The 21,699-nt window shown below is 38.9% G+C and overlaps 1 protein-coding gene across 1 annotated transcript; it reads left to right on the top strand.

Moving 5' to 3' along the window:
- Nucleotides 1–21: 21 nt before the first annotated feature.
- Nucleotides 22–21,070, top strand: LOC120305175 (zinc finger protein RFP-like). The gene is made up of 7 exons (XM_039336611.1): nucleotides 22–518; nucleotides 6,029–6,124; nucleotides 6,711–6,941; nucleotides 8,646–8,668; nucleotides 16,580–16,698; nucleotides 17,988–18,020; nucleotides 19,798–21,070. Exons 1-7 carry the CDS (start codon nucleotides 105–107, stop codon nucleotides 20,310–20,312), a joined length of 1,431 nt encoding a protein of 476 aa, XP_039192545.1. The 5' UTR covers nucleotides 22–104; the 3' UTR covers nucleotides 20,313–21,070.
- The last annotated feature ends 629 nt before the right edge of the window (nucleotides 21,071–21,699 follow it).

Raw genomic sequence — 21,699 nt, 5'->3', positions numbered from 1 at the left:
ATCTCGGTTTCCCGTCTGGGAAGAGCCCAAAGGCGGTCATCTGATTTGCAGGAAAAGGCGCGAAACTAACTTTCTCTTTCCTTATCCCGGCGGAGGAGGCGGCGATGGCGGCCGCAGCGTCCATGCAGGATTTCCTGGAAGAAGCCACTTGCTCCATCTGCCTGGAGTATTTCCAGGACCCCGTGCTCATCCCGGAGTGCGGCCACAACTTCTGCCGGGGCTGCCTGACCCGCAGTTGGGGGACGTCGGAATCGGAGGCTTCCTGCCCCCAGTGCAGACAGACCTTCGGGCCCCGCAACGTCCTTCCCAACAGGCAGCTGGCGCGGGTGCTGGAAGTGGCCAGGCGATGCAAAGATCCTTGGGGCGAGGATGAAGGGAGCTTCTGCCCGAAGCACCGGGAGCCCCTCAAGCTCTTTTGTAAGGACCACGAGACCCTCATCTGCCTGGTCTGCAACCTATCCCAAGAGCACAGGGACCACTCGGTGATCCCTGCGGAGGAGGCTTTCCAGGAGTACCAGGTAGGAATCCGCCAGGGGGAATCCCTGCCGAGGGCCATCCAGTACCCTTGGCCTTCCAGGCAATCCTTGAACTACTTTACTTGTTTCCTCTGTTGTCCGCAAACCGGGTTTAGCCTGGCGCAGATGCCAGTCAGAACCAGACAGGAGTTCAAGGAACTTTTATTGAAGTATTTCAGCAAAAGGCTCTTAAGAAGCTAAAGGAGCCAAGACCCCCGAACCATATACAAATACAAATTTGATACAGTTAAGATTAAGGAAGTTGAGATATTACGGCTTTTATTGATTTTTTAATACAATTCAATAGTGCTTATTCAACAAACGTGTTGTCTGGGTTTATCATTCACTAATACAAATTAAATTCCTAATCGCTAGTTCGTTTCTCCGGCCTTTGATAAAATAAGTCTCAAGTTTGAAAATATTCTTTTTCTTTCAATCTCAAAGTAAGTCTGTCCATTTCTGCACAGTCTAATATTTTTTTAATTATTTCTTCCTCTGATGGTATTTCTTCATTTTTCCAATATTGTGCAAATATAAGCCTTGCTGCTGTTATCATGTGCAAAATCAGATGATAATATTAATATAATAAAATATAATAATAATAATAAAGTTGGAAGGGGCCTTGGAGGTCATCTAGTCCAACCCCTTGCTCAGGCAGGAAAACTCTATACCATTTCAGACAAATGGCTGTCCAGTCTCTTCTTAAAAACTTCCAATGTTGGAGCATTCACCGCTTCTGGAAGCAGGTTGTTCCACTGGTTAATTGTTCTGTCAAGACGTTTCTCCTTAGTTCTAGGTTGCTTCTCTCCTTCATTAGTTAAATATACTTTGTTTTTCAAGCTTTTCTGGCATTATACCTAATTTAAAAAGTTCAGGTTCTACATGTTTTCCCAGCATACTTCTAGCCAAGTATGTATTTTTGTCCAATATCTCTTTGCTTTAATACAGGGGTGTCAAAACTGCCAGTGGACGCGTCACCAGGAAACCGCGCCCACTCCATTGGAGAAAAAGCTCCGATATATCATGTGATGTCACGTGACCTGAGTTTGACATGTCTGCTTTAACACATGTCCACCATACATGATAATAACTACCTGGTTTTTGATTACATTTCCAACATTTATCTGACATATTTTTAAACATTTTTGCCAATCTTGGTGGTGGCAAGTGCCATCTATAAAACATTTTATATAAATTTTCTTTATAAGAGGTTGACATTGTCAGTTTGTAATTTCTTTCACACAGGCTTTGCCATTTCTCTAAATCAGACATGTCAAACTCGCGATGTCATGTGACGTCACGCAACGTATCGGGACCGTTTTGCCATTGCCAGCAATGGGGTGGGCGTCGCTTCCAGATGACGTGTCCGGCCTGTGGTCCAGCAGTTTGACACCCCTGCTCTAAATCTATATTATATCCAAAAAATTTTGCGCATATTATCGTTTTTTTTACTTGTTCATCTTCCATTTTCAAATTTAATAGAAAATTATACATTTTTTTAATTAGTTTTTCATCAGAGGTTAATAGTATCTGATCAAACAAAGTCTGCTCTTTGTAGAATCCATACAATTTAACATCTTTATCATATCTCACTTGTATCTGTAAATATGACCACTAACGATAAATCAGTACCCTGATTTTTCATCTCTTGTCTAGATTTTAAGTTCCTTTCAGAGTTTAGAATATGTCCATATTTTCTCAAAGCTAACTAGATTTGGGTGTACAAATGCTTCCATTATTGACAGCCATCCTAGGATTTTCAAATATATTTTGCTTTTTATTTTCCCATGTTAGTAATAATAGATTTCTAATATAGTGGTTTTGAAAATGTTTTATGAATTTTATTTTTCCCATACCATAAAAAAACATGCCAACCAAGTTGTAAGTCATGTCCCTCTAAGTACAACAATCTTTTATGTCTGAGGGTTATTCATTCTTTTACCCATGTTAACACCGATGCTTGATAATATAAAACCCAGTCTAGCAAACCAAAACCTCCATTTCCCCTTAGTTTCTTGTAACATTTTCAATTTAATTTTAGCTTTCTTTCCTTGCCAGATAAATTTTAAAATTAAGAAGTTCAGGTCTTCAAAAAAAAAAAATTCTCTAGTTTTATAGGTATAGGTATTGTTTGAAATAAAAGAAGTATTTTTGGTAATACATTCATTTTCACCTTAATGTCTACAATTGCAGATTTTTTAATTTTTCCAAATCAAGTTTTATTTGGTTAGTGATATTATATAGATTAAGGAAGTTGATCACTCACTGGTTCCTTGACATGTGTTTCTTTTGATTTCTAGTCTTGCCCTACTTTACCCTCCTTCATACATTGCATATTTATGCTAATAAGCTTTCTTATCAAAAGGGTTGTGTGTTTTATTATTATAATAAGCTAGAAGTTACCAAAGTTTATGTCTATGTGCCTTAGCTAGCATCCTTCTCACAGAGTCCTTCTAACTTTCTTGTAACATTCCTCTTGCTGGGCAGTTGTGTCCCACCATTGGTTACTGGTCTTATTACACCCATCTGCAACTTTCTGCCTTGGCAATTTCTTTAACAAACTACCCTAATTCCAGCCTGAGACCTTCACCCCCTGTGTGCTTCCAATTTTTTGAAGACAGATTTACCATAGTCCTTGACTCATAACCATTCATTTAGTGACAGCATTGAAAAAAGTGACTTATGACAATTTTTCACACTTATGAGTATTGTAGTGTCCCTGTGGGCACTAAGCAAAATTCGGTTGCTTGGCAATTGGCATAGATTTGTGATGGTTGCAGTGTCCTGTGGTCAGGTGATCTGCTTTTGAGACATTCTGACAAGCCAGATTCGCTGTACAACCGTGTTACTAAGTTAACCTCTGCAGTGATTCACTTAACAACTGTGGCAAGAAAGGTTGTAAAATGGGACAAAAGTTCCCTTAATTGTCTTGCTTACCGACGTCAATTGCCTGTAGGGAGAAATAGACACCCTTTGCCAGCTCACTTTCCACATTTGCTATAGAGCAAGATCTTCATAGAGGCCTCCAAAGTCTGGAGTGCAGACCCTGAAAAACACTCCTGGTGGGTCAGGCCAAAGCCACCTCAGCCCAAGCTTTTGTTTCTCAGTGATGCTTCTCAGGTGACTGCAAGCAGGAGACTCAGGCAGCTTACTTTCCTGCCATTACAGGTAGTCCTCGACTTAGAACCATTCATTTAGTGACTGTTGGAAGTTACGGCGGCAATGGGGAAAGTGGCTCCCGACCATTTTTTACATTTACAACCGTTGCAGCATCCCTGTGGTCACATGATCAAAATGTGGACGCTTGGCAACTGGCATGTATTTATAACGGCTGTATATATCTTCTTTTTTTATTAAAACAAATTTTATTGTTTTTTTAAGTTATTAAAGCAACATATTCAGGATACACCGTGTTGTTGGGGTAATCAAACATCTTAAAACAAGACATATATACATAATATAATCAATACATCAAATATTCCCTCTCTTTTTCCCTCAAATAGCATAGTATATTTAGAATATCCAATTCTAGCTTAAATTTATTCAACCTGAACCTGTTTTTAAGCTTCATCAATTTCTACCATAATCAAATTAACTTTAAATAAAAACATTTTCAATTCAAATATCCCTCCCACATATGTTCTACTTTCTTAATTTTATCAAAATCTTATTTGTTTCTTCTTCCAATACTCGTCCTTATTTAGAGTAAATTATTAATCTATCTTGTACCTATCAAATCTATCAATTGATCTATCTCTTCAAGCTAAAAAAATATACCTTAAATCATGTCATTCTATTAAACAAAATTCAAATCTCCAATTAATTATCATGACTAATAACATCCATATCATCAGAAAATCATATCATCTTATTAAATTTCAATTAACTATTAGTTTACTTCAAATCTGAAACATCTCTTCAATTTTCGTCATTCCATTACATCATAATTTTCATAGAAATAAACCTAACATTCTAAAAGGAACATTCCTAATATTCTAAATTGTCTTTAATCCCTTATATAGAAAGATATCTCGTTTTTAAACAAAAATATTAATCTATCCTAGACACATCTAAATGTATGTATTTATCAAACTATTCTATAGATATCTAATCCTTCACTTAATCAGTCTCTTTGAATTAACAAATTAATATCAAACCTTAAATCATTTCAATCCTTTAAGTAAAGTTTAAATTTCACATGTTATAGGACAAACAAGTCGTCTTATTTAATTAACATTCAGTTAATTATTGATTCACTCCAACTCTAAGACATCTTTTTACTTCAAACTCAAAATCTCAGTCCTTACATCAGTCCATAGTTCTAGGTTGCCTTTAATCCAATTTAAGAAATTTTAAATTTCATTTTTCAATCTTATTCTAGCTTTCTTCTTTTGCCAGGTAGGTTTCCATAACAGAGCTTCCCTTCCAGATAATAGGTCTTTTTTGTTGCTTGTAGGGTCACTTGATTCGATACCGACCATCTTGATCTCTGATTTAATCCTCTGTTTCTCTTGTCCATAAAGCCTCGTTGCTTCAGAAGTCCTAAGTTCAGTCTTTGCTTTCCCTGGTCTTGCTTGTAAGGCAAAATAAGATTCTCCTTATCCTCAGTTAAAACCTCTTCTTGTATAATCTGTTTTGTAGAGTAGTCAAGTGTAGTCTGGGAGCCAATTTTAAGTTTTAAAGTAGAGATTCTGGCTCTTAGTTCTGTAGTAGCATCTTTTATTGTAGTACATATTTCTTCTTTAGCCTCCTTTTCCAGTATAAGTTTACAGATCTTTTCCAGTATAAGTTTACAGTTTAAGTGTGATTGGGGCTTCTCCATTTTAACAATAATTGAAGAAGAGTCGTTTTCCTTTTTAGTGAAGGTTACAGTTGAACATTATCCACCCCCACAGATCACACAGCTAGCTCAAATTATCTTTTTTCTTGAAAAACAGTTTGAAGGCCAAAGCTCTCTCATCTCCAAATAAACAACAATCTAATAGGTGTCCCCAGTGAGCTAAAAAAACTTCAAAGCCAGTTTTTTTCCCTTTTTTCTATCTTTTAAAGGGAGAATAGAAAAAGAAATACTCTGCCGATGTAATACCGTTCCAAAAAACACAAAAAACAGTTTTTTCTACAGCACAATGTAAGTAGGAATAGAGTATAGTCTTTAAATGAATATTTATTTGTTTTTTCTGTCCTTTTCGTAAAACACGTTTGTTCCCACGATTACTAAAGCCGCTTTTTCCAGATGGGGAAATGATAGCACAAACAGCTTCTACAGGCAAAAACAGCAGGGGTATGGGGAGGAACAAAAGGGATCTCACCCGGGATCATCCGTGGTGGGTCATGTGACTTTCGGCTGGTGCAGCAGGGTGATCGGCCATCTTACAGGCCAATCTTTGCTCCGTCAGCCCTAAGGAGAAGCTAGAGATTCGGGGGAAGCTGCCGCCCTTCCCTACGGCTGTATATATCTTCTAACTGGGTCTTCTTTACGGAAAAGAAACTCAAATCTTGTATTTTCTCTTAAGATTAAGGTTGGGGAGTGCCTGAAGGCTCAGAAGGAGGAGAAAGAAGAAATAGCTACATACAAAACGGACACAGAGCAAAGAGTTCAGGAGATGCTTGTAAGTATTGATCCAACACTGAGGAGCTTCTGAGCTAATAGGAAGGAGAACACCACCTGCCATCTTTAATAATAGGCAGCCTGTTTGTAAGTACAAGTTCTGACTGAAATGAAATTCCAGTTAAAGACAGAATTAGGACACAGAACGTGTTCTTAGCCTGGGGACTGTATCTTTGGGATGTCACCATTGGCTGAATGAGTCACAGTTGGTTTAAGGGCATCTTTCACATGAGCCATGTTTTATAAAGTGGGTTTGGTTTGCATATAAATTAAGGGAGACCATATTTCATCTTATTGAAACAAATGTGAAATCAAACATTTTTCTGTCTACTTTTTTGGAATTCCTCATTGCCAAGAAAATTTTCATGAGAGATCATTTCACTTGAGCCTTTTTTTGGTTTTTAGAAACCTTTCCCCCTGTGCTTGTTGATGTCAAAATGATTTTTTTTTCTCCCTAGGAAATTCTTCCATCTCATTTCAGGACTCTTCAGGGAATCTGTTTAAATATTATTATAATAAAAATAAATATAATTAAGTAAAAATAAAACATAAATATTCCTTTTTCTCTTTCTGTCTTCTTGTTCTAGGACCTCATCGAAAAAGAGAGAAAAAATGTAGTGGCTGAATTCAGAGAACTACAACTTTTGTTAGAAGGACAGGAGAAGCTTCTGTTGGCTAGAATGGAAGAGACGGAGAAGGAGATTATGGCAATAAAGGAGAAAGGTTTGGCCAAGCACACGGAGGATCTGTGCTCTCTTGACGATCTCATCCGGGAGATAGAGGAGAAGCAGCAGCAGCCAGCCAGCAAACTCTTACAGGTCAGGCAGGAAGTTGAGATCATAGAATCATAGGGCTGGAAGGGACCTTGGAGGTCTTCTAGTCCAATCCTCTGGCCAAGGCAGGAGTCCTTATACCGTCCCAAACAAATGGTTGTCCAATCTATTATTGGAAGCCTCCAGTGATGGAACAGCCTGCCTCCCCAAGTTGCGGCTGCTTGGGGAGGCAGGCTGTTCCATTAATTAATGTTATATTTTTCTCTAATTAAAGCAATTTTGTCATTTTTTTTCTAGCTTCATCATTTTTCCCATCCATTCTTCAGTTGTGGAGATTGATATATAGATAAGATAAGATAACCTTTATTGTCATTATTTTTACTGTAGGCACACTGGTATACATAAAAAATGAAATTCTGTTGCCTGTTTTCAAAAGTATACACATACACAACACACATATAAACATGCTACATACATACATATATATATATACCTACCACCCTTACATATAAATATTAGTCACTGTCCATCTTGAATACATAGCGGAAAGAGGAAGCTTGAAAGTTCACACGGTTGATATTGTATGGAAAAAAATTGTGACTGAATCTGGATGTTCTACTTTGGATACCGCGAAGCCTCCTCCCAGAAGGTAACAGGGAAAACAGGTCAGGAAGAGGATGTGTTGTTGTGTCCCAGATAATCTTGCGGGCCCTGCTCAAGCAGCGCTTTTATGCCATCATGTCCTGGATGGGAGGGAGGGAACTGCCAATAATCTTTTCTGCCGTCCTCACCACTCTCTGCACCACCTTCCTGGCTGGAGCAGGGATGCTTCCAAACCAGACAGTAATGCAATATGACAGGATGCTCTCGATATCTTTCCATTTCTGTGCTTGTAGGATTCTGGCTGCACTTGTGATCCTGAATGGATGATTACGTGACCACAGGACAATGCACCCATCATAAATATGAGTCAGTTGCCAAGCGGCTGAATTTTGATCACACAATCATGGGGATGCTGCAACGGTGCTAACTGGAAAATGGCCATGTGTCACTTTTTTCAGTGCTGTTTTAACTGAGAAAAGGGTCATTAAATGAACTGTTGAAAGTAATGGCTAATATTAGGGATACACAATTCAGAAAAAGCAGTCCATGCGAAAAGCAAGAATTGAAAGTGCTGGTCAGTGTCCCTTTATTCTTCACCATTTTAAGAATGCCTGCTTTGGATTCCTATCGCCTATTAGGGGACATGTTGGTGGGTGTTCATTATGGGGTCTCCTCCTCCCCTTAATCTCCAGGGCAAAGGAAACCCCAACACTTGTGTGGAATTCAGTTAACCAGTGGAACAACCTGCTTCCAGAAGCGGTGAATGCTCCAACACTGGAAGTTTTTAAGAAGAGACTGGACAGCCATTTGTCTGAAATGGTATAGGGTTTCCTGCCTGAGCAGGGGGTTGGACTAGATGACCTCCAAGGTCCATTCCAACATCATCATTATTATTATTATTATTATTATTATTATTATTATTATTCAACAGGGGTATAATTTTTGTAACACAAGGAAATAAAAATAAACAATGCTTCTCTAAAAAAGGCAAGCAGTTGGGGAAAAAATGCAATGTTTTTTTTTTAAGAAAAAAGAAAGTACTTTTTAATTATATGTCAGTTTGTACCTGGTTTCACACATTTATGAATTTTAAGAACGTAACTGCATAGAAATGGCTCCTTTCATTTTTTCGTCTCTCTTTTTTAGGACATTGGAAGCATCTTGAAGAAGTAAGTGAACCCACCCTTCTCTTTACAGTCTCAGAGACCGGCAGCTCCTCCAGCAGTTTTCCTGTTTTGGAAAGTTCTGTTTGTATTTCACAGTAATTTCATTTAGAGACAATGTATTTCAGGGCCTCATAAATATTTCCCCAGACAACCTCAACACAATGTAAGTAGCAATATTTGATATGGTGAATTATTATGGTTGGTTCCACAGTCAGCTAAATGTTTAGATTGAATTTGGTATTTTTATCCATCTATTGAGTCCTTCCCAAGGATAGGCAGAGGTTTGATGGTACTAAAGTTTGATGGACTTGGGAATGTCCAGTCTAATGAAGAGAAGGACGAGGGGGGAACATGATAGTAGTGTTCCAATATCTCAGGGGCTGCCACAAAGAAGAGGGAGTCAAGCGATTTTTCAAGGCGCCTGAAGGCAGGACAAGAAGCAACGGATGGAAACTGATCAAGGAGAGAAGCAACCTAAAACTAAGAGAAACTTCCTGACAGTTAGAACAATTAATCAGTGGAACAATCTGCCTCCAGAAGGTATGGGTGCTCCAACACTGGAAGTTTTTAAGAAGAAACTGGACAGCCATTTGTCCGACATGGTATAGGGTTTCCTGCCTGAGCAAGGGGTTGGACTTGATGACCTCCAGGGTCCCTTCCAACTTTATTATTATTATTTGTTGTTGTTGTTGTTGTTGTAGGATGTAAGCTGTTCCAAATAAGGCTCCTTTTGCAATTGTCTGATAGTGGTTTTGTCAGTGCCAGTGCTGTTCCAGTGGTGCTCCAGATGTTTTGGGACTACACCCAAGGCATGTATTGGTGCTATCTTTGCTTTCTTTTGCAACCGTTGTTCTACTTCTATTTGCAGATCTTTGTATTTTCTTATTTTCTCCAGTTCTTTCTCTTTTATTCCGTTGTCTCCAGGTAGTGCCATGTCCACTATCCAGACTTTTTTGTCTTTCTCATCAATAATTGTCAAGTGTGGGGTGTTATGCATGCCTTTGAATTCTAAAGTCCCAAAGCACTTTAGCTTCTTCATTTTCTATCACTTTGTCTATTTCATGATCCCATTAGTTTACTATAATTATAATTATTATAAGAACCCCTTTTGCTACTAGATCAACTGTCCTCAGGATTTATCACTCATTTTCTTTAACAAAATCATTTAACATTTTCTATCTCATTTTCAGTGAATTTTTTTCTGTAAAGAAGTATAATGATAATGATGATGATGATGATGATAATAATAATAGAGTTGGAAGGAACCTTGGAGGTCATCTAGTCCAACCCTCTGCTCAGGCAGGAAACGTATACTATTTCAGACAAATGGCTGTCCAATCTCTTCTTAAAAACTTCCAGGGTTGGAGCATTCACCCGTCCTGGAGGCAGGTTGTTCCACTGGTTAATTGTTCTAACTGTCAGGAAGTTTCTCCTTAGTTCTAGGTAGCTTCTCTCTTTGGATAGTTTCCACCCGTTGCTTCTTGTCCTGCCTTCAGGCGCTTTGGAGAATAGCTTGACTCCCTCTTCTTTGTGGCAGCCCCTGAGATATTGGAAGACGGCTATCATGTCCCCCCTCGTCCTTCTCTTCATTAAACTAGACATAACCAATTCCAGCAACCGTTCCTTATATGCTTTAGCCTCCAGTTCCCTAATCATCTTTGTTGCTCTTCTCAATACTCTTTCTAGCGTCTCAACATCTTTTTTACATCATGGTGACCAAAACTGGATGCAGTATTCCAAGTGTGGCCTTATCAAATACCATTGTAAATGGTATTAACACTTCACGTGATCTTGATTCTGTCCCTCTGTTAATGCAGCCTAGCACTGTGTTGGCTTTTTTGGCAGCTGCAGCACACTGCTGGCTCATATTTAGGTGATTGTCCACTGGGACTCTGAGACTCCTCTCATAGTTACTACTTTTGAGCTAGGTACCACCTATACTATACCTGATTCATATTCAGCTTCAGTTTGTATTCAGCTTCCCTTGCAACTAGTACAGGTAGTCTTCAACTTAAGACAATAATGGGGACTGGAACCCCTTTCCCTAAGCATTGCAGTCATTAAGTGAGCAATCGTGGCAGCACTCAACTTTACAACCTTTACAACCAGACTGGTATTTTCAAATACGGTTGTTCTTTAATTTTTTTTCCATACTAGCAGTAATGCATTCCTAATATAATGTCTTTTTTAAAAGTAACTATGTATATCACTCTTTCCATATGTAAGGACCTACCCCACTTTACATCTTAAGAAGATAGAACTCTTAGAATATCTCTTCCAACAGACATCTTTATTAAGAGAAGATGGTTGCAGGCGTTCTAGACAGTATCTGAGGGGCCAACCCCTATCATTCAATGTTTTAAGTATTCCCAAGCAGCCCCCACCACACCGTCCTTCCAGCAAAGATCCCAGGCATTACATTTCCACCCCTTTTTCCTCACTGCTGGCAGAAGGGCGACTTCAGAGAGAGAGTAGATGGAAGGCTATGGCCATATTGTTATGGTCAGTCCTCTTGATAAGAATCACATCCAGTCCTTTGTAGTTTAAATGAGAGTCATAACCCCCCTTGCTCCCTCCTCCCCTTTCGTAGTATGACAGAATCCACAAAGTAAGAAATGGGTCTTTTTTCAGAGTAGATAGCTAGAAATGAAATATAATTGGATTCTGACACCATACCATCTTGTAATATTTTTATGTTTATTCTCGCTTTTTTGCCTCGCCATATAAATTTCAATATCATTTTATTCTTCAAAGTATTTGTTTTCCTAGTCTTACTGGAATTGTGTGAAAGAGGTACAATAATCTTGGCAAAATATTCATCTTAATTGTAACTATTCTATCCAGCAAGGACAGTTGTAGGTTTTCCAATTTTCCAAATCTACTTTAATTTGCACTTTCAATTTATCACAGATATCTTCTTTGATAGTTACACATCTTGCTGTTAATTGAACTCCTAGATATTTAACCTTCTTTGCAATCTGCAAACCCATCATCTTGGCAAATTCTCTTTTCTGTTTATCTGTAAAGTTTTTAATTAATATTTTAGTTTTCTCTTTGTTTACTTTCAGTCCTGCCACTGCACCGTATTCTTCTATTTTCTCAATTAGTTTAGGTCCTGTTTCTTGTGGTTCTTTAAAACAAACACCAAATCATCAGCAAATGCCTGTAGTTTATACTCCTTTATTTTCATGCCTTTTATTCCACTGTCTTGCTTAATATTTCTGTTTAACACCTCTAAAATTCAAATAAATAACAATGGAGATAGAGGACATCCTTGCCTTGTACCCTCAGTTATATTAAAGTTCTTTGTCAAGTCCCTATTTATAATCACCTTTGCTGTTTGTTTATGATATATATTTATTAACAATTGTGTTAATAAATTTATCTCTAAAGTCCATATACTTTAATTGTAAAAGCATAAATTGCCAGTTCACATTGTCAAATGCCTTCTGTGCATCAAGGAAAATCAGTGCCATTTGCTTTCCAGGGTGCATCTCATAATATTCCAATGTATTCAAGATCATCCGCATATTATTTTTAATTTGCCTCTTAGGTAGAAATCCATTCTGATCTACATGTATAAAATTATTTTAAAACCTTTTCAATCGCTCTGCTATTATTGAAGCATAGATTTTGTAATCTATATTTAACAACGATATTGGCCTGTAGTTTTTTTATTTGTGGTGAATTAAAGTCTTCTTTATGTATCAATGTAATATTTTCTTCCGTCCATATTTTAGGTATCTTTGCTTCTGACATTGCTTCATTATAAACTTCGAGCATAGCTGGGCCTATTGTATATTGTAAACGTTTATAAAATTCTATCGGTAGACCATCTGGCCCAGGAGTTTTGCTTTTTTTTTTGTCTCCCAATTGCTTCAGTTAGCTCTATCATTGTTATTCTTTCATTTAGCACAGTCTTCACTTTTTCAGAGACTTTTGGCAATTTAGTTTTTTCCAGATATTATTTTAACTTCTGATATTTTCTCTTGGCTATATAATTTTTCATAGAATTCCTTTATTATTTTTTTCTTGGCTTTATTTTGGTATTGAATAGTACCAGTCTCATCTCTCAATCTTTGTATCAACTTCTTTTCTTTCTCTTTTTTAAGTCTGAATGCCAGCCATCTTCCTGGCTTATTTGCATTTTCAAAAAAATTCTGTTTTGCTGCTTTGATTTTTTTGTGCCAATTCCTCTTTCTCAAATATATGTAATTTATGTTTACTAATTCCATTTGATTTTTAAGATTTGGTTTTTGTGCTTCTCTCTATAGTTCTAGTTCTAATCTTTTATATTCTTCTTCCAACCCCTTTTGTTTTTGCTTTTTCTCCTTGTTTTTCCTTCCTATCTAAGAGATGGCTAAACCTCTAAAGTAGGCTTTGGCAGTGTCCCATACATTCTTCTGCAAGGGCATTTCTCCATTTTTATTCTCCTTAAAAAAGAGATCCATTTCTTTCTCCATTCTTTGTATAAACTCCTTGTCTTTTAATATTGACTGCTTTAATGTCCATCGTGGTTTTCTTGTTTGTCCTTTCCATTTAACTTTTATTGGGTTATGGTCTGCCCAGGTATTCGGCACCAGTTCTACTTCTTGTGTATTTTCATGCAGCCCCGATGACATCCATATCATGTCGATTCTCGACCATAATTTGTGCCTATTAGAGCAGAAAGTATACTGTTTTTTCTCCGGTTTTAATTCTCTCCATACATCTTGTGTTCCTATTTCTTCCACCATTTTAAAAAAGGTCTTTGGTAAGGTTCTCCTAACTTTTTGATTTATTTTACTACTTTTATGGTCCCAATTTTACACCAACAATTGCACTGAAGTCTCTCACAATACAAATATTATCTTATTCAATTTCTAAAATTTTCTTGTGTAATTGTTCATAAAAGACTTCTTGATTACTATTTGATGCATGTATTATTATTAATAATGTTCATTTATAGTTTATTATTGCTTCCACCATCAAAATTCTCCCCTCTTCGTCTTTATAGATTTGTTTTGATTTTATTGTTTTTTTAATTTATAGAGCCTCCCCTCTTTTTTTCTGTTGTGCTAAAGAAGCATATAATAAGCATATAATACAGTGGTGGCGAACCTATGGCACGGGTTCCAGAGGCGGCACTCAGAGCCCTCTCTGTGGGCATGCGCGCCGTTGCCCCAGTCCTAGGCCTTCAGTTGGATTTTATAAAACCGTATTGCTTTAGGCCTCCGCCGCCATGTGCAAAAAAAAAAAAAGGTTTAATCAGTCAATTTCAACTTCTCGCGGGAAAAAAATGTTCTTGCAAAGTTGGAATTGATTGATTGAACTTTTTAATCCCACCCAGTCTGCCGTTACCACTGCAGCCATGTCCACCCAATTGGCCACGCCCAGCCAATGGGCCACACCCACCCAATGGGCCACACCCACCCGCACTCGACGATGCATAAGTAGGTTTTGGGTTGCAGTTTGGGCACTCAGTCTCTAAAAGGTTCGCCATCACTGATATAAGTTTATATCATATTTGATCAATTTTCTTGCCAGAAATTGATATTGTCTTCTTATATCTCTCACTCTTCTAGGTATTTGTATTAAGATAACTATTTCTCTTTGTAGACCATTGGCTTTCCTTTTACTCTTTGAAGTACTCCCATTCTAATCGTCTTCTTCAAAAATCTAACATGAACTTCTCTGGGGAGTTTATTCCAAATTTCATCCATCTCAGATAACGCCTTCTGTTTGTTCACCTCCAACATTTCTGCCAGCAACCCTCCCATTTTATCAACAAGATCTTCCCCTTTCTTTCTTCTATATTTTGAAATCTCAAGAAGTATTCAGCCTTCTCCATTTCTAAGGAAATTACTGTTCCCTCAAGGCTCTTATCTGCCTGGGTCAGTCTCTGGTCCATTTCTTCCATCTTTTTCTCAGTTTGGTCTGTTTTTTCTTCTATCTTCTTGATTCTTCATTTTTGGTCATTATTTGTTGAATATTTTCTACTTTGTCATCCACTTTTTGTATTCTTTCCTTCATTTCTTCATATAGTTTGGTTATTGATTCCTGAATCGATTAAAACATGCATCGCGTTTATTCTTTCCTGTTGCAACATATTATCCAAAGATCTTTGACTGGCCGGACTCGAAGCTGCTGCTGCTGCTGTTGAGGAGGGGGCTGATGTAGCTTTCTTCATTTTTAAATATTAACAAATGGAATAAGCAACAGTTTCACAACACACTCCCAGCTGTTCCAGTCTCCCATCCAAATGTCTCCCAGCTTCAATAAATTCAATATTCAATAAATTCCTTATGTCTACAGTCTCACTACGAGATCCCATTTTCACTCTTATTACAGCCTGTGTCCAGAGAACCTATGGTATATTAATCCAAAAGTTGTATTAAATATAGTTATACACCCTTCTCTTCTTCTTTATGAAAATATTAGGTAGAAATATTATATAAAGTTATTTGTAGTCCACAAGGTCCCAACTATGTCTCTAAATATCTTTTGTAAAATAGACCAAAGTGTCCTTCATGAACCATCTTCAACTTTTCTTCTCTTCCTTTTTGACAAATATTATATCAAAATTTATTTGTAATCTGCAAAGGCCCAGCTATGTCCCCAACAATCTTTCACAAAATAAGCCAAGAGTTTTTCTACAGCCATTCTAGTCTCTTCTTCTTTTCCTCTTAAGCAAATATCCCTTCAAAAATTACTTGTAATCCATCAAAATTATTTATAATCCATTAAGGGAATTCTTCTATTCAAACTGAAAGTAAATTCCTGCTGTTTCTCAGCTTCAGCCTGCTTGATTGTTTTTTATCTGTTAAAGCCAGAAAGCTGTTAGCTTTACCCAGTCATACTATTTCCACTCTCTGTTCTGACTTTCAAGACTGAACAATTCCCAGGTGCCAAAGTTAATTTTTATTTAAAGCTTCTACTCCAAACCACACTTCAAGTTCAAGTTCAGCCACTTTCACCTCTTATTGTCTTTCTCTGATAGTAAGGGCCAGTAGATGGCGGACTTGTTCTGTTTTCCTCTATTTTAGCCTCTTTTTCGGTTTTAAAGTTTTAGACTTTCTTTTATAAAGTATAGATCAGTGATGGCGAACCTTTTAGAGACCGAGTGCCCAAACTGCAACCCAAAACCCACTTATTCATCGTCGGGTGCCGGGTGGGTGTGGCCCATTGGGTGGGTGTGGCCCATTGGGTGGGCGTGGCTACAATGGTAACAGCAGACTGGGTGGGACTAAAAAGTTCAATCAATCAATGCCAACTTTGCAAGATCTTTTTGTTTTCCCGCAAAAAGTTGAAATTGATTGATTGATTGAACCTTTTTTTTTTAGGTACAAGGGCGGAGGCCTAAAGCGAAAAGGTTTTATAAAACCCAGCTGAAGACCTAGGACTGGGGCGACGGCACATGTGCCCACAGAGAGGGCTCTGAGTGCCACCTCTGGCACCCGTGCCATAGGTTCGCCACCACTGGTATAGATCGTCCAGCTTCCTGTTCTTATTCCACATGTTATTAAAACAATAGCTAAGCAGAGAAATGATTGAAGCCTGGGAAACAGCGCCCTTGTCAGTCAATCATCAGCTTACCAAGTACTTAGGAGCTGAGGACAGGGCAACACAAGGAAAGAACAATCACTGACTTAATGGCTGACCATCAACACCCCACTTAACAACTAAAAGTCACATACAACCAGGCATCACATGTATACAATGTGCAGGACAGCTCAGTGCACAGATTGTGGAGAGTGAGCAGTTCCCTTAGGATGGGCTCCAGCACGAGTCCAAAAGCTTAGAAGAATAAACCTCTGGTCCTGGTGACCAACTCAGACTGGATGCTGCAGCTAGGCAATCCTCAAGCACCGTCTGATGTTTTAAAAAGCTTTTTCCATTGGCAGGATGATAAACATTGTTCTTTTGCCTTGCCAGGTACCAGGTGAAGGAAACATATGAGAATCCGGTGGATTTACTTGTAGACCCGATGTGGACAATCTGGGATTACAGTGATCTCGCTGTGCTTCTGAAAAGGGCCATGAAAAAATTTAGAGGTAAAAAACAGCTGCCGAGGTTTTAGGCTGGATGATATTTTGACCGCAGAGCATCCAAAAGAGATTCTGGGTCAGTGTCAGGGGGATCAAAGAGGGATCGATGTCAGGATCAGTGGAAGAAAGAAACCAGGAGGGGGAACAGGGGCTTCCTGGTTTCTCCCGTTAAAGATGAGCTAGCTAAAAACAGGAACCATTAGCCAGTCATAGTTGACCATTTACAGGCAGTCGTAAATGAATCGTGTGGTTGTTAAGCAAATCTGGCTTCCCGCATTGACTTTGCATGTCAGAAGCTTCCCAGGAAAGTTGCAGATGACAATCCCAAAACCATGCGATGCCGCAACCGTGATAAATACATGCTGGATGTCAAGTGTAGGGATTTTGATCATGTGACTGGGGATGCTGAAACGGTCGTTAAGTATGAGAACTGGTCATAAGTCACTTTTTAGTTCCATTGTAACATTGAGGAATGATGAAATTAATGGTTATGTTGAGGACTACATGTATATGGAAAATATAGCAGAATATATTGATATCTGACAAAATAGATATAGCCACCAATGATATTCTGGCTTGTAGCTTTCCTTATTCCTTATTTCCTGATTTGAGGCCAAGGAAAGCAAACAAGAATGAAAGGGAATATACGATAAACATGATAGCAGTGTTCCAGTATTTGAGGGGCTGCCACTAAGAAGAGGGGGTCACGTTATTCTCCAAAGCACCAGAGGGCAGGACAAGAAACAACGGTTGGAAACTGATCAAAGAGAGAAGCAACCTTTCTGACAGTGAGGACAGTTAACCGGTGGAATAGCTTACCCCCAGAAATTGTGGGTGCTCCATCACTGGAGATTTTTAAAAAGAAGCTAGACAGTCACTTGTCTGAGATGATAGGTTCTCCTGCTTGAGGAGGGGGCTAGACTAGAAGACCTCCAAGATCCCTTGCAATTCAATTCTATTCCTATTCTATTCTATGTCGGTCACCGGGATGAGAGTTTCTGTCTTCCGGGCTTTCGGTCTCTCCCTGGAGCCCACCTTCGCGTCTGTCTGTCTAAAAAGCCACGCACACAGAGATCTAAAAAGCCACACACAGAGACACTATAAATACCATACACAAAATACACACACACTCCGCTAGAGAGAAATTCCCTGAAGATAGGCTCCAGCAAGGGCCCGGAAGACAAAACCTCTCGTCCAGTTGACTGACCCAGATGGGATCCTGCAAAGGAAACCAGGCCCTTCTGTCGCTCCAATTCCAGTGATGAGATGCTGAATCCCTCCCTTTTCTTCCCCAGATACTCTGGAAAGTGGACTTCAACTCCAGGAAGGTAAATAGGAGTTATTAAGAATCTCATATATCGCTTGCTATTTTAAGCTCTGATGCTAGTAGCTTTAAGGGAAATACTGTACAATGGAGTGACAAAGAAAAAAAAGCATAAGATTAGATACCTTGAAGACTATGAAAGTCTTCTTAAACTTAATGATTAATAAATGATGTATTTTTTATAATCTATTTCTTGCTATTTATATGTACACTGTGAGCTTATCCACTGAAGACATTCCTTGTGTGTCTGATCACACTTGGCCAATAAAGAATTCTATTCTGTTCTATTCTATTCCATTCCATTCCATTCCATTCCACTCCACTCCACTCCACTCCATTCCACTCTTTCTATATAAAGAGCGACAAAAAAAAAAAAAAATAGGATTAGATACCTTAAAGACTATGAAAATCCACTAAATATAATCTAGAAAATAGATGTCAATCTTAGTGTAGAATGAAATATTTGCATAAATGGGAAAATATGGGCTGGTACTGAAAGGAATATAGAATTCCTGTCAGGCTAATAACATCCTCTTCATTTTACTGCCTGACTATAAATTGGTGAGAGACCAGGTCTTTGGGAGCAGAGAAATTAAGTCCTTTGGGTCACAGCAAATAGCAAAGTTGGAGCACCAGGGATGTCCCAGGGGTGCTTTTTTCACGAGGTAACAGGACTTTGTTTTTCTTTGAAGACATTTCGCTTCTCATCTAAAGAAGCTTCTTTAGCTCTGACTGGATGGTGAGGTGAGGATCAGAATCAGAGCTGAAGGAGCTTCTTGGATGAGAAACGAAACATCTTCAAAGAAAAAGAATGAAGTCTAGTTGCCTTGTGAAAAAAGCACGTTTGGGACAACCATGACCTGGATGACTGAGAATCTCCAGAGCAGTTGTTCTTAACCTTTTTAATGCCGCGACCCCCAACCGGTTGTAAGTCGAGGACTACTCAACTGGTGCAGTACCGTTTGCAGAATGGGACTTTTGGCGGGCTCAACAGGGCAGAGACAGCCTGGACAATTCCTATTGGCTTTTGAAAGCCAATAGAATTAGACTCTATTCAAGAGAGTATATTCTATTGGCTTTCAAAAGCCAATAGAATAAAAGGGAGTAGCACAGCTAAGGAAAAGGGGAAAAAAATGGCGGACTGCGTTGTTTGGCGACCCCCGTGAAATGGTCGTTCGACCCCAAATGGGGTCCCGACCCACAGGTTGAGAACCACTGCTCCAGAGACATCAAGCACCAGGGATGTCTCCACCTTGTGAGCCATCAAATGGATGAAAGCAAAGGTTTCCTGTGCAGAAGCCTCCCCTTTTGTACATACCCTTTTGTACATGATGGAATGTGAGGGCAGAGCTTCCTCACATTCCATCGTGTGCCCCAAGTTCCCTGTGGGGGGATCCCTCTGACTCTGCCAGTTCAGAATTGAAACACGACGGCCTCTTGCTCTGCCTGATCTTCTGGATTAAAGCTCCAGGTAGAGTCCCTGTTCAACCTTGGTCCTCCCGGGAACTCACTGAAGGCAAAGCCAACCACTCTTCACCCCCCATCCCAATCTTCCCACCTGCAAGATGGAAGTTAAAGAGATTGATATGCAGGGAGGTTAGAAGGGGGTGAAGCACCATGAAGGCTTGGAAAGACAAGGCTTATAAAATCAGTGAATCTTCCAGTCCTGAAAGCTGAACTCTTTCAGAGTGGAGGCCATAGGGTTGATATATTGGGGGTCAAGACACAAACCAGGCCTGCAGCCTAAGCTCTTGTTCTTCTTCCTTCCTTCCCCATTGCAGTGAATGTAATTCTGGATCCAGATACAGCCCATCCTGACCGCCTTTACATCCCCGAAGATGGAAAAAGCGTCAGAGGAATTAAGCCAGCTAAACTAATATATCCTTTCCCAAACAGCAAGAGATTTGAACGTCGTCCATATGTCCTTGGCTGTCAGAGGTTCTCAACAGGGAGACATTTCTGGGAAGTTACTGTAAGCAGTAGAGAAGAATGGCGTGTAGGGGTTACCAAAATGCCAGGGAACTTAACGAATCTTGATGAGCAGGCCAGACACTGGCAGGTTTATAAATGGAGAAAGAAATACGGGACCTTCTCTTCATCAGTACGCTCTGAACTGGTCCCGACTGAGGAGCCCACGAGGATCCGCATCTCTCTCAACTGCGAAGCAGGACAAGTCAGCTTTTTTGATGCCAGGACCGCAGCTCTGCTTTATACATTCTCAGACGCTTCCTTGGTTGGAGAGACCCTTCTGCCCTCTTTCTATTTGTACGAAGGCAGCTCCCTGTCACTCGCCTAAAAGAGGGGACCTCCATAGGCAAACCTTTGCAAAAATCCCTATTTGCTAAGCTGTAGTCCCTGAAAGCCTTTAAAACAGAGGTTCCTTAGCTTTCGGCTACTACACCTTCCTTTAATGTTGGATGCCACACTGAGTTGCTTGCGATTGTGTAGCCTTGGAAATGGAAAGAATGGGTCAGTCAGTCAATCTAAAAAATGAGGTGTCCTGTGGGAGCTTTATAGGCTTTAGTGTTATGTTATGTTCAAGTGTATCAATACTAAGGATACCTTATCTTACATGGCTAAACCCATCAATCATGGGTTTTAGATGTCCGTCACAGCTCTCCTTCCCATTTATGTATCCTGCTTGTTTCTTCAGTGTTTTAGTTGCAATCAGTGAGTGTGTAGGTTCCCATAATTCAATATATTCTGTTTTCTTTCCCTTTTCTCTCTCTTTTTTTCTGTTTCTTTTTAAATGTACACAATAATCATAATCCCAACAAACTCTTAACAGGGCTTCAGCAAATATTAGACTCAATATAAGATTGACAGCATCCTAGGGTTTTTTTTTTGTTTTTTTTTGTTTTTACAAATCCTAGTACTGTTTCTGTCTTTTTATACATCTACTTATCTACTTTTTATACTTATGTAATGCTACTGCCAGTAGGGACAAGAAGCATATTTTTAAGATAGTGAAGAATGCCAGCAAGGAGTGTGATGTGGATGCTATTGTACATCTTGGCACTAACGATTTGTCCCCAAAAGATGTACTCTCTGTGCAGAATGGTTTCCAGAGCTTGGGGCAGGAACTTAGCCGGATAGGCTGTAGGCCTACTTTTTCAGAGGTTTTACCAGTGTATAAGGAACAAAATGGAAAAGGCCAGCGTATAGCAGAATTCAATATGTGGCTAAAGGAGTGGTGTAAAGGGGAAGGCTTTGGTTATATTAGTCACAATGTCTGTAGCTGGTCCAATGAAAAAAATGTAGAAAAGATGGCTTGCATCCATCAAAGAAAGGGACTTAGTTACTCGGCAATAAAGTCACAGATTTTCTGGAGGAATATTTAAAGTAAACAACGGGGACAGTGAGTTAATTGATATAGAACATCCCTGTCCCCGGCAATGTAAAAATTAGGGAACAGATGTGTGTGTGGACAAGAATATCAACCTTGCTGTCAAGGAAAACCAAGCTTTTAATAGCGAGTGCCACACAAAGTGCACAAATCAAACAAAAATATTATTATTATTATTATTATTATTATTATTATTATTATTATTATTATTATTAATGATAACAATCGGGTTACTGATTGTAAGACTAATTTTATAGGTGTCTCATGGATTTTAGTTCTTTCCTTTGCAATTTTATGTCAATAAATTTATTTTTACCTTATTTTATTCTGCCAATAT

Source organism: Crotalus tigris, unplaced genomic scaffold, assembly GCF_016545835.1.
Source record: "Crotalus tigris isolate CLP2741 ecotype Arizona unplaced genomic scaffold, ASM1654583v1 scf7180000017666.379230911805:20528666, whole genome shotgun sequence".
NCBI classification, from domain to species: domain Eukaryota; kingdom Metazoa; phylum Chordata; class Lepidosauria; order Squamata; family Viperidae; genus Crotalus; species Crotalus tigris.
Note: the sequence above shows the minus strand (reverse complement) of the source record. Positions and strands in the feature narration are given on the sequence as shown.